At 39.3% G+C, this 14290-nt stretch overlaps 1 protein-coding gene across 1 annotated transcript in view; it reads right to left on the reverse strand.

Annotated features, from left to right (window-relative positions):
• LOC122551592 (rho guanine nucleotide exchange factor 25-like) overlaps positions 1 to 14290 on the reverse strand; it is a 63393-nt gene that overhangs the window by 22378 nt on the left and 26725 nt on the right. The window contains exons 5-8 of the mRNA XM_043693723.2: positions 7253 to 7322; positions 3756 to 3842; positions 1820 to 1912; positions 14 to 64 (exon numbers count right to left, since the gene is read on the reverse strand). Of these exons, the coding sequence (XP_043549658.1) occupies positions 14 to 64; positions 1820 to 1912; positions 3756 to 3842; positions 7253 to 7322 (301 nt within the window). The remainder of the gene's footprint in view (positions 1 to 13; positions 65 to 1819; positions 1913 to 3755; positions 3843 to 7252; positions 7323 to 14290) is intronic.

Raw genomic sequence — 14290 nt, forward strand, 5'->3', positions numbered from 1 at the left:
AAACAAGTTTTACCGCAATCTCTGAACATTCGAGCCGAGCTTGTTCACTGTACTTAAGGAAGTCCTGCAACAAGATCATTTTGTTTTATCAATTATTATTTCCCATTAAGCAAATAACTTTATTGCATGAAAACAATATGAAACAACTTTGCAGTTGAAGTGCTCATTACAAATTTTGTCTTGTCAGCAAACATTTAAACCTTTGTGAAAGTAGTTTTGGTGCTAATATCCACCTTACCATTACTCTGTCAGTGGTTAGTTAGCTTAGTTAGCTGTACTGTGGGTTCACAATACGGATTTACACTAATAGCAGGGTCCATTTCTTGTACCAGCTCAGGTTACCATCCTTGCCTGAGTTGTAATTATCTGAAGTTAAACCAGCACCAGTGGTCGCTCTTTAATGAGAACGCGAGATTATTGTCACTTGACCTAATCTTTTTCTATCCTTCTGCTATGTCAGAAAACAAACTGCAGTGTTCATATCTCAAATTAAAAGCATGATTGTTTTCTTTTTAAAAAAATCTTCATGAGCAGGGTCTTGACTAACAAAATTCAAATGCTGCATATTTTGTAATCCCTTCAAAACTGTATTCACTGCATTCTGCTCACATACATCCAATCAAATGAATGGAGAGCATAATGTGCATGATTAACTGTCTATCATTCAGATTAGGCAGAGAAACTGCAATGTTATGATGATGTTTTAAATACCCAGAAATTAGATGATATCATCTCTCCCCCTTATAACAAGATGTGTGATGAAATGTTTAATTTGTTAGGTGGTATGCATCCATACTGTACCAGGAGCACATAAGACACCATATTGATAAAGTTCCACTTGAGATATTCGCAACCTTGATCTGAAATGGCAATTAGGCAAATTTGAGGATCCTTTCCCAAAATTAAGCTTCGTTGCTGCATTCATGTCTATTGAGTGCCTAATAATGGTCCTCAAAAGATTAAACTGGAAGGCCAAACAGTTGCCAAGGACAGAATTTAATGTTCTCTGAGTTTTGTGGTGAGAGCCATTTAATTCAGTGGCAAGATGGTCTCTTCCACCTTCCCACTCTTCCTTAATTAAGTATGTGGTGGCAATAGGCAGCAGCTGCTGGAGAGGCAGGGAAAAGAGGGAAGGGGTAATTAGTTCAAAGATATTTGTTTCATGTCTGAGGGACCCAGCATCAGGAATTGTGGGCAGTCTGAGAGTCAACCACTGCCCTTGCCATCAATCTCCCAAACCCAAGAACTCAATTTTGAAAGCCTCAGGCGACTGTCTGTGTGGAGTTTGCATGTTCTCCCCGTGTCTGCGTGGGTTTCCTCCGGGTGCTCCGGTTTCCTCCCACAGTCCAAAAGATGTGCAGGGTCAGGTGAATTGGCCATGTTAAATTGCCCATAGTGTTAGGTAAGGGGTAAATGTAGGGGTATGGGTGGGTTTCGCTTCGGCGGGTCGGTGTGGACTTGTTGGGCCGAAGGGCCTATTTCCACACTGTAATGTAATCTAAAAAAAAATCTAATGTCCCCTCCACCCTTGCCTGTGCCTTTGGTTAAGCCAATACTTGGGTGGGGCTGCAGTGGGTCATGTCACTTCAGTGGCACTGCTTAGCAATGAGAAGTTACAAGTCTCTGGCTAGCCAGCAGTGCTTGGCAAATGAGTCCTCTGTCCAGGGGATCTTTGATCCTCTGTATATGGCAGCCTTTCCCAAGACATAGTGATGAAAGGCTTCCAGCATATCTCCAGTGAACAGATAAGACTCCTGGCATCTCTGCTAAGTACCACCCTATGTTTCTGTGTCAGTTTAACAATTGGATGAACTCTCACCCTGAGCAGCAGCTGATACTTGGTTATCCTCTGTACAGGTTTGATGAGATAGTCACTCAGGCTAAATGTCTCACCCAAATCCAGTTTTACCTCCTGAAAAAAAAAAGCAAAATGTTGAGTCACATACATTATATCTGATTATTTTAATTGGATATCTTATTTGTTCAATGGAAAAGTGCTGTGCAGTACTGTATTGAACAATATAGGTAGATAGATTTTATACGTTGCTTCTTAGGAAGGTCTTGTGTTCCAAAAGTGTCACTAACCTAGGCTAGCATTTGTTGATTATCCCTAATTGCTCTTGAACTGAGTCGCTTGCTAGGCCACTGAAAAGGGCAGTTAAAACGTAGCCATATTGCTGTGGATCTTAAGTCACATGTATGAACAGACAGTTCAGGAGCAGGAGTAGGCTATTCAGCCCTTTGAAACTGCTCCACCATTCCATAAAACCATGGTTGATTCGATTGGAACCCTAGATCCACATTCTTGCCTACACTACATTACCTTTACTTAACAAGAATCTATCTACCTCTGCCTTACAAAAGATTCAGTACTCCAATTCCACCACCTTTTCAAGAACAGTTTCTGAGAGAAAAAGAACATTGAATTTCTGTTTTAAATAGAAACTGCTGTTTTTGAAACTGTGACCCTCAGTTTCACATCTGCCGTAACAGGAATCATCCTGTCCCCATTTATCCTGTCTAGACCCCTCACGATTTTATATGTTTCAATCGAGTAAAACTCCAGCAAATACAAGCCTAGACTCTATAAACTTTCCTTATAAGACAACCTTCCCTTTCCAGACATTTGTCTGGCAAACCTTCTGTGAACTGCCTCCAATGCATTTGCATCCTTAGGCAGACAGGGTAAGAATGGCAGGCTTCTTTTACTAAAGGACATTAGTGAAACAGATTGGTCTTTATAACAGTCAGTGGTTGTAGTCATGGTCACTATTATTGAGACTACCTTTATGTTCCGAATTTATGAATTAAATTTAAGTTCCATTGGTTGCTTTAGTGAGATTTGAACCCTCTCTATTGGGCATTAGACTGGACCTCTGTAGTACTAATCCAATGACATTACCACCACAAGCCACCATCCCCACAACCCTTGGGTCGGGGTTATATCTGATCTTATGATACTTCAAATTAACTGCCAAAAATCTATGTGCAGCTTCTGCTCAAAATTCCAACATGTGCACCTGATCGATGAGATTTTGCAAAATTTACCCTTTATGCTTCAGCTCTTGTCCTAAGTTAGATGACCTATGTCTGTTTTTGTCTGGATTGAAGGGATTGTAATTAGTCTTAGAATCACTGGCATAGGGAAAGGAAATCAGAAGTCAGTATTCCTTCCCCTGACAGATTTATTGAGCACTTGTGAAAGGTGTCCTTTTCTTGCCGTTGAATGAGACCAGGATTGGCCTTGTGATGACATTGTTCACCAATGAGTGAAAAGCTAGCTAACATTGCTTAGAATCACATGCAGAGTTGATATTTAAGCTAAGGAAGCTCTGAGGGCTTCCACCCACATGGAGCTATTACGAAGTAGCAGTCATTCCTGTCTTCAAGAAACAAAGCGAAAAAAACCTGAAGAAATTGCTAGCATGGTTTGTAAAGGCTTGGAAACCAAATTTCAGTCTATTTAACTAGTGAATATTTTAAGAATAGATGCTTTGAAATTTTGATTACAATCCATTTTACACCTTTCAATAAACCTTTTTACAGGAGGCTACTTCATTTGCCAAAATAAGCAGAAAGAAAAATCAATTCTATAGGAAGTAATTATCCTTACTGAATGAATAGAACATTCCAGTCATGTCAGTCAGCATAAATAACTACGTTCTTCAACAGTCAATGATTGCTGTAAACTACTCATTTCCAGTTGATGTTCATTATTTATTATTGCAATTGAAAAGAGACAATCTGTGACTCACCTCGAAATAGGCATCATATTCAATCACAATATGCTCAGATTTTGGCTTGTTTTGACAGTACACTGCATACATGTCTAAGCGTCTCTCCTGCAAAAAGGGCAAGTAGTTTTATGATTTCTAACTTCACCACATTGTCCATTTTCATCTACCACTCTTGGAACTGAGTAGTACATACTATTATCTTTAATGTCTCATGAAAGTTTGATGAAAATACTAACAATAAAATAATTAAAATTGCACTGCTTGTAAATGGAATTGACAATCAAAATCATTCAGAATTTTTATCTCTTCTGTAAGTTCATAGAATAGTGTCTGATAGTAAGTATACAAAATCTTTTCCTATTACTTGCCAGATATTTAGAGACTAAGTAGATAGAAGATTTAAATACTTTCTGTAAACATATGAATTATGAACAGATGCAGGACAGTTGGCCCTTCTAGCCTGCTCTACCGTTGAACAAGATCAGAGCTGATCTGATTGTGGCCTCAACTCCACACTCCCTCCTCAGATGACATTGAATTGAGGAAGAATATAGTACAAAACATGGCCATTTGGTCCACATCTTCATTGGTCCTTTTCTAAAACAGTCCAAACCAGTCTCACCATCCACACATAGCTCTGTTTCAAACATTTATTAAATTTTCATATGAATAATGCAATAATCTAATGACAAAGTATTTCATCCTAGTATCGCTTCTCACACTGTTAGTAGCATTTTTCAAATTCATGACTCCTTGTCACTCATTCTCCAACCACAAGGAATATTAATTTGCTATTTGTTGTATCAAATATCTTTATAATTTTAAATCAGTGCATTAAATTTTTTAGCTTCCACTGTTCAGGTGGATATGGCATTTTTATTATATCAAATTCCCAGCATCACCCAGGTTAATTGATAGTAGATGCTTATTATAGTTTAAAAGTTTGTCTATAATAACTGCTCCAAACTGTTCATAATGCTGGAAATGTGACTCTCCTAATATCAATATAACACTTCTGACAATGTTACCGAGGTGAAGTCAGAGATGGGTGATACCATTTAGGACTAAGATGAGGAGAATCTTTTTTTCATTCAAATTGTTGTGAATCTTTATAATTTGTGAAAGGTCAGTCTTTGAGTATGTTTAAAATAAAGTTTGATAGAAATCTGATGACCAGCAGCATAAAGGGTTATGGTGATAGTCTGGGTTCCAATGTCCATTACCCAGTTTATAAAATGTTTCTCAAATAAAGAAGAGTTGAAAACTCATTTCCATGCCCTTACTTCCTTCTGATTGATTGATGGAATTTGCTCATGTCTGAATGATATCCGCATGCATTTCATACATCGGTACTTTTACTGAAGGAGCACCAAAGGAGAAGCAGGAAACAACAGGTGTTCCTCTCACATTCATATTGTGCCCATATGAAGAAGTGTTATCATCATTGTGGATGCAATTAGTGTAGATTATCAGCATTGGGAAGTCCTTCATCAACCCTCTTGGCTGTGGACTCCCTCCTCATCCCCACCCCCACCCCCACCGCAACCCCCTCACCTTAACCAATAGCAATCTGCAGCTTGTCTCAGCTCTGTAAAGAAAACATAACTTTTCTTATAATTAGGCAAGATCCTACTTTGGTCAGTACACTGTCCCAACTCTTCATCTGTTGCTTCCTTCTAAAGGCTGAGCAACAGCAGGCAGTGAAGGGAGCAGCAGGAAGAGGTTCTAGGTTCCTGAATCTCTGGGCATATCACCTAATTTTTTATCCCTTTGTTCTTATGCACCAGTCCGTAGAAATTCATATGGAAAGACAAAGTACAATTCACAATGGTTCTGAGAAAATGGATAGGGTGTATGCTATTTAAACTCAACTGATTACATATATAAATTAGCCAAAAAAGACTAACGGATTATGATTAGGGGTTTTACTGGAACCCTAGCTAATTTCACCCTCCTAAATTGAATTGGAGACCTGTGACCAATGTGTGCCACAAGGATCGGTGCTGGTTCCACTGATTTTCTTCATTTATATAAATGATTTGGATGTGAATATAGGAGGCATGCTTAGTACATTTGCAGATGACACCAGAATTTGTGATGTAGTGGACAATGAAGAAGGTTATCTCAAAGTTCAATGGGACCTCGATCGAATGGACTAATAGGCTAAGGATTGGCATATGGAGTTTAATTTTGATTAATGTGAGGTGTTGCATTTTGGTAAGGTAAATCAGGGCAGGACTTATATAGGTAATGGTAGGGTCCTGGTGAGTGTTGCTGAACAAAGAGACCTAGGGGTGCAAGTGCATTGTTCCTTTGAAATTGGAATCACAGGTAGGCAGGGCAGTGAAGAAGGTGTGTAGCATGCTTGCCTTCATTGGTGAGAAAATTGGGTATAGGAGTTGGGAGGGCATGTTGTAGCTGTACAGAACATTGGTTTGGCCACTTTTAGAATACTGCCTACAGTTCTGGTGTCCCTGTTATAGGAAAGATGTTGTTAAACTTGAAATGATTCAGAAAAGATTGCCAAGGAGTTTGCCAGAGTTGGAGGGTTTGAGCTGTAGGGAGAGGCTGAATAGGCTGGGGCTATTTTCCCTGGAGCGTCAGAGCTTGAGCTTGTAGAGGCTTATCCCATTATGAGGGACATGGATAGGATGAATAGCCAAGGCCTTTTTTTCCCAGGGTAGGAGAGTTAAAAACTAGAGGGCATAGGTTTAAGGGGAGATCTAATAGAAACTTACAAAATAATATGTGGCTTGGAAACGGTGGACGATAGGAAATTGTTTCCGTTAGTCGAAGAGACTAGGACCCGTGGTCACAGCCTTAGAATTAGTGAGGGTAAATTCAGAACAGAAATGCGGAGACATTTCTTCAGCCAGAGAGTGGTGGGCCTGTGGAATTCATTGCTGTGGAGTGCAGTGGAGGCCGGGATGCTAAATGTCTTTAAGGCAGAGATTGATAAATTCTTGATGTCACAAGGAATTAAGGGCTATGGGGAGAATGCGGGTAAGTGGAGTTGAAATGCCCATCAGCCATGATTGAATGTCGGAGTGGACTCGATGGGCCGAATGGCCTTACTTCCACTCCTATGTCTTATGGTGCTATGGTCTAAGGTGGGAGAAGAAAGATTTAAAAAGATTCTGAGGGGCAATTATTTCACACAGAGGGTGGTGTGTGTATGGAACATGCTGCTAGAGGAAGTGGTGGAGGCTGATACAATTACAACATTGAAAAAGTATCTGATGTGTACATGGATAAGATGGGCTTAAAGGACTATGGACCAAATATTGGCAATGGGACTCATCAGTTAGGATGTCTGATTGGCACGGATGAGTTGGACCAAAATATCTGTTTCCATGCTGTATAACTCTATGACTCTGTAATTGAGAAGTTACTTTGAAGTAAACCACAATGGTGCCAGTTCTATGATGACAAAAGAAAAATTGTCACATTATGACATTAAATAAGCCAAGTTGCTATTTTTATTCAACATTTTGATGTAAACTAGAAAATCTTACATGCTTGATGAAGAGCTTTGCCAAATGTTCTGGCTCCTGAAGACATTTATCCAATTGCCCTGCAAAATAACTGCAAAGAAATATGAACAGATATCATTCCAAAGCCTTGTTACAATTAATACATATTTTTCTTTACCACTTGAATATTGAGTCACATAACATAATCAATCACTTAAGAACTGTAGAAAATTCTTTGCGTCAGAATATGGAGTACATACTCCAGGGATATACTATTTAGAAAATAACCCAACAGGCCAGTTGGAGAAATGGCCAACATTTGTGAATATTAATAAGTACTCACCAAGTCTCCTTTGATAATGTCTTCCAAAAGAACACCTCTAGCTCCTAGAACGACAAGGCTGATGTATGGAAACTTAAAAATTCTCCTCCAATAAGCTGCTCACTGACACCCAGTTTGGGTTCCGCCAGAGCCACTCAGCTCCTAACCTCATTGCAGTTTTGGTTTAAACATGGACAATAGAGCTGAATTCCAGAGATGAGATGAGAGTAACTGCTCTTGCCATCGAGGCCACATTCGACTGAGTGTGGCATCAAGGAGCCCAAGCAAAACTGCATACAATGGGAATCGGTGGGGAGAACTCTGTGTTGGTTGGAGTCATACCTGGCAGTTAGAGGTCAGTCATCTCAGCTCTAGGATAGTGTTCTACAGTTCCACAGGGTAGTGTCCTCAGCCCAACCATCTTCAGCTGCTTCATCAATGACCTTCCCTCCATTATAGGATCAGAAATCGCAATGTTCACCGATGATTTCAGCACCAATCCCAACTCCTTAGACACTGAAGGAGTCATTTTCCAAGTACAACAATATTCATAGTCGGACTGACAAGTGGCAAGCAACATTCACATCATATAAATGCCAGGCTATGAGCATCTTCAATTAGAGACAATCTAACCACTGTCCCTTGACACTCAATGGCATTACCATCATTGAACACCCCACTATAGACATCCTGGGGTTACCATTGACCAGAAACTCAACTGGACTTGCCAGTTTAATATAGTGGTCTATAACAGTAAATCAGAGGCTAGGTATACTATGGTGAATAACTGACCTCCTGACTCCCCAAATCCAGTCCACCACATACAAGGCACAGTCAGGAGTGTGATGGATAACTCACCACTTCCTGGATGGGTGCAGCTCCAACAACAAAGCAGTCTGCTTGATTGGCACTACAACCACAAACATCACTCCCTCCACCACTGACACTCAACAGCAGTAGTGTGTATTATTATCACATTCATAATATTTTGTTAGACACGCTAAGGGATGAATTTGTTCTCTGTCAATTGCCTGATAGCAAACGTATCTGTAGCCTGTGCAGCATCCTTTACTTAACTGTTTGAGAAAACCTACACACATATTCAGATCATGACCATTGACTCTGTCTACCCATGAGAATTATTACAGCTTGTGTAGAGCTGTCTGTAGTGGTACTATATGTATGATAATTCCCTTGCCCCCCTGCATTTGGAACGCTCCTATAGTTTGATCAAACTGCTGTTAACTAGATCTCTAATGTGGAATTTGGGCTAGTTACACAATATATAAATATTTTTGCCCCCAGGATTAAGGATTGGGGAGGGCATATCCATGGGACAAATCAAAGTTCTATTCAGACCCCAGATCCCCCACATTCTAAGCTCTAAGAAGAACTTTATCAAGTTCCATCATCAATTGTATGACTCTCGGGCACAGAAACAGGTTTTTCAGCCTAACCAGTCAAAACATTATAAGAATCTCCTTCCTTTTTCATTGTACTTATTCTTTTTTTAGCATAATTCCTATTCTAAATCAAAGTGACTGAACACTATGCCAGAACAAATGCAATTTGTACGAATGGTTGACACAAAATTTGGAAGTACTGTGAACTGTAAGGAGGATACTGATAGGCCTCAGAAGAAACTATACAGGCTGATGAAATAGGTGGGTGTGAAATTTAATACAGAGAAGTGTGAATATATGTTAGAAGAACGAGGAGAGGCAACATGAAAGTAAAGGTACAATTCTAAAAGGGATTCAGGAGCAGAAGAACCTGGGAATATATGTTTGCAAATCATTGATGATGGTATGGCAGGTTAATAAAGTTTTTAGTAACACATATAGAATACTAGGTGTTATAAATTGAGCAATATAGTGTAAACAAAGAAGTTATAAGAATCTATATAGAACATTTATTCAAATTATTCAGTATTGACAGCTAACCTCAAAGCTAATGTAGAGATATGATTGCAAGGTGACTAGGGCTGGAGACTGAATATGCAGGAGTATTTGACATCTTATAAGGATAAGTAGAAGGTGTAAAGAATAATATTGGGGTAGCTCTGTTAAAAAAGGACAGGAAAGAAATTAGAAAGAAATGTTCGGATCAAGATGTGGAATGAATTTGATTGGAGGCAAGTAATTGTAAGGGAAAAAAGGTCACTCAAGGGTACTATAATCCATTTGACAGTAGCCACAATGCATAATAGATTATAAATTAAAAAAAATGTGGACCTGTACAGTAGATACTGCAATAAATATAGGTGATTTTAATCTTTTATAGATAGGACAAATTAGACTGGTAAAGATAGTTTGGAGGATAAAGTCATTTGCTTCAGTCTTAAACGGTGGACAGGAAGAGAGATGGAGTTGTTGGCTTGAAATAGGGCTCACGGCATTACAATGAATTTGGTTTTGCTAGTTGTAGGAAATTGCTGCTCATCCAGATAAAAAGTCTGACAATTTGAAAAGGTTTAACTGAGTTGTTGGTGAGGTGGGTGGGGTATCATTCATGTGAAACTTGTGTTTTTGAATAATGTTGCTGAATGATAGATAAGAAATAGAAGGCAGCCAATGACAAAGTCATGGGGGAGCTTGAGGTGTAATCGTGAAGGACTGGGAAGAGAACACAATGCAGGTGATTCTCTGGTAAAGATAACGCCTGCATAGTTGAAATGGAAACAGCCTCCAATTATAAACACAGCATGTAAAGAAGTAATGTGCAATATTTTCCTACATTTATAGTTAAATGATAAGTATAGAATACTGTGGTTTACTTTGAACAGGAACACTCTTATATTCATGTAATGATTTTGATGATTTACACATAATGTGCAAGAGTACTTCAGCATAACTATTTGCATGCTTTACATTGCTCATATTAATCCAGATCCTTTGTACTGCTTGGTGGCTGGCAAATGTTTGCACTGAGGACATGTGATCTGAATATATAAGGCTGAATCATAAATGGAGGCACTGATTGGAAGGAGGAAGAAAGAAAATCAACATTTATAAGGCACCTTTCAGATCCTCCCAAAATGCGTCACAACCAAATAGATCCTTTTGAAGTGTAGTCACAGCCAGTTTTCTCTCTAATTTTCTTTCTGACTGTGGGGGCCTATGAAGCTCATATGTGGCAATGACTTCCTGAACTCATTGCTGTGTGGAGAAATATGATAGAGCAACTTGTACACAATAAAGTGCCACGGACATGAATTAAATAATTGACTGTTTTAAATGTTTGTCAGAGGATCAATGACTGGGGCACCTAATAATTCTTCTTCAAAAATTAGTTGAATTCTTAACATGCACCTGCGAAACCCATCTCATTGAAAAAATTGCAGCTTTGATCATGTAATGCTCCTTCAAATTACAAAAGGTATTGACAACAGGCCTTCAAAAGGCAGAAAATACTTAGAATGAAATTCAAAAATTAGGATAGATTATACTTTCAATTAAACAAAAGCTAAATTTGTACATTATATCACAACCATTATTTCATAATGTCAGCCTCTGAACCCACAGAGCAAAATGAAAGGATCATGATCTGAAAAGGAATATATGTTCAGGCTTAGTTAAACTAGAAAACATTAAGTAACTGAAAAAGGAAAATGACAACTTGGAAAGTAACACTAACACTATAAATGGCCCCAGTAATGATACCAACAATCTGTGTCTCAATCAAAGAGGGATATCTACATTGACCAATGGATTCCATAAATTTAATCTGACTATGGTGGTTCCTATGTTTAAATATAGAATGTATGTTATACTTAAGAAACTTACGTGAAGTCTTAAACAACTGTTGTCTATTCTAATTCATTCAAATTCCCATTAATAGAAACTCCAATAATTTTACCTAATACTCAGTGCCTAAACTTGTGATTTATTTGTTATATTGTCACAGCTATTGTTAACTTAAATTAATGCATCTGTATGTTTGTCTTCATGTTTTTGAATGATAAATAGTAAATTGCTCATAAATTAATCCTGCACGATGACCACATGGTTTATTTTGGTTGCCATAACTATCATTAAAATTAGGAGGAGATATCTTTTAAAACCTGAAACATATCTGGAAATGCAGGTAACCTGGGAGAACCTAGTGATTGTGGTGTAAGGATCCAAGCATTGTTGCAGTATGCAGGAAAGAGTTGGAGACAAAGGGAGGCCAATCAGGTCTTAGATCATGGGCCATGATCCAATCATAGAGTGGAGACAGGCAGTTAGCTAGAGGTAAGGAGGTTAGTCCAGAGGACTAAAAGAAGCATCCTTCTTTTCCTGGACACCAAGCAATGCTGAAAAGACACCTAAATGAAGGATCCCACTGTTCTAATCTCCCTTTTAAAGCTGCAAAATGTTATATGCAAATAGAAGGTGAAATAACTCCATGGAGGCCAGTATCCTGTCACCAAGTCATCCTTTATTAACATGTGAAAGTGCTTATTTTTATCCCCAGCACCCATGGTGTGTGCGTGCAGGTGTGAGACACAGTGAAAGACACAAAGTGCTCGAATCTTTATTCAATTACACTCCTGTTTATATCTGTCAGCCAGGGCTCCTTGATTGGACCAGATTAACAGTTCCAATCAGGGAATATATTCTATGAGGTCCACCTGGCTGACCTCATTACAATCATTACACCCTCCCCTGAGTCTGAGGACACAGGCTGATTCTTTTTGATACTCCTCCTTGAGTGTTTTAGCACTGAGTCAGGTTCCTCCAACTCTGCCTCAGATATGGGCAGAGTGTAACACACAGTAGCTTTCCTATTATGCCCGGAGTATCGCAAAAGAAATTAATTCTCTTCTTCTGGTGGCAAAGGCAGTGACATCTGCCATGTCCATCTCAGATTCCAAAGCATCTTCAACACTTGACAGAGAGGGAAAACCCATAGGTTCCTGAGCAGTCAGAAAGACAGTCGAGGATCTGGGCACGTTTTCTCCTGAACCGTTTGTGAGTTTGCAGTTTCCTTATTGTCCATGTCCTTGTTCAGGACTGTTGCATCTATCCAAACTTTATACATCACTGGACCCGCCTTCACATCGACCATGCCTTTTACTCATGCAGGGCTTTTCTTGTTGCTCCTACACCAAAAGTCTTCCCTGAAATAAACTGTTTCTCCCATTTAGCGGAGTCATGTGCCCAGTATTGGTGCTCCTGATTCAATTCCCCCCCCCCAATCACAGCTTTGGGAAGATCAGATTTAACCTGGTCCGGCATCTTCTTTCCATGAACAACTCTGCTGGAGCTAACTCTGCAGTTGCATGACAGGTGGTCCCTCAGTTTTGTATCAAATAAGGCTGTAGGCTATTTCTTTCAGCCTGCCTTCAAAGTTCGGACTGCTCTTTCTGCTAGATCATTGGATGAAAAATGGTATGGAGCTGTCCTTATATGTGGAATACCATTTGATTTTATGAAACACTCAAATGCCTTGCCAGGTAATGATGGCCTATTTTCTGTAGCCAATAGATCCTGTCATCGAAAACCATGTCTAGTTTGTGGAAAGAATGCATTTTCTTTTCCAGGCAAATGACATTGGGGCAGTTGAAAAGCAATGGGTAATTCTCCTGACAGCCTGTGGACACACAGCTTTATCGATTATTAGGAGCCTAACTTTCCCTGAGCCACCAGATACTAAAACCTTTCAGGAGTTGATGTATTTAGTTAAGGAATACTATGACCCCAGTCCTCCTCTAATTATGAGGCATTATTTGGTTTTATTCAGCAATTCGAGAACCAGGGGAATCCATATTGGGATTTTTAACAAGATTAAGATGACTGGCAAAAGCATGTTTAACACTTAATAAAATGCTGAGAGACCATTTGATATTTAGGATTAATGATGTAATCGTGCAAAAGCATTTACTGGCTGAGTTCTAACTGGACTTCAAACAGGCACTATAACTGGCTTAAAATATGAAAGCAAATTACTGCGGATGCTGGAATCTGAAACCAAAAGAGAACTGGCTTTATCATTGGAAAGTGCAGTAACTGGAGCACATGAGTTTGAAGATATTCCAAAGGATGTGGGCACCCTCGAAGTATGAAGGAAGGCCACTTGAATGAATGCAATTGCATTGCCTCAGTCAGGACATATCCTAAACAGAGGAACTCGAGGTCAGCCCACAGAAAAACCTCAAAGCAAAGCCAAGCCTTGGCCAAACAGTTAATGATTTCTTCAGAATCCAGGCCAGCAAGCCATTGTCGGTATACGGACTTAAGACAGCAAAAAGTCCCAACTAAATTAAGTAAGAGAACTCACAGCCAGGTATGCAGGAGAGTGCTCACCCTTGAAAGGTCACCTACATCTGGCTTGGAACAACTAAATTGCTTAGCAACATCCAATTCAGAAACAAACAAAATAAATATCTGGTTAAGTGGTCACTTGGTTCTAATGGAGCTTGATACAGGTACAGCTGCATCAGTGATTGCAGAGCCAATTTTTAACAAGATTCGCTCTGGACTCCAACTCTTAAGTTTGCACAAGACCTCAGCTAGACCGAAGAACCTATAACGGGGAACCTTCGCAGATTAAGGTTACAACTTTGGTTTCGGTCTCTTATGAGAAGCTGCTGGTTCAGTTCCCACTGATTGTAGAAATTAATTGAGAAAGATTCACCTAGATTGGCTCCACATTTTTCGATTAGAAAATGGCTGCCTGAATGAAGTACTAATTCCAGAAATTATTCAGGAAGGTCCAGAGACTATCAAAGGAGCCAATGCCACCTTGCATGTTGACCAATTCCATGATTCTAG

The sequence above is a fragment of the Chiloscyllium plagiosum genome, unplaced genomic scaffold (genome assembly GCF_037043375.1).
Source record: "Chiloscyllium plagiosum isolate Xiang-an unplaced genomic scaffold, Cpla_swu_hap1 HiC_scaffold_7, whole genome shotgun sequence".
In the NCBI taxonomy this organism is placed as follows: domain Eukaryota; kingdom Metazoa; phylum Chordata; class Chondrichthyes; order Orectolobiformes; family Hemiscylliidae; genus Chiloscyllium; species Chiloscyllium plagiosum.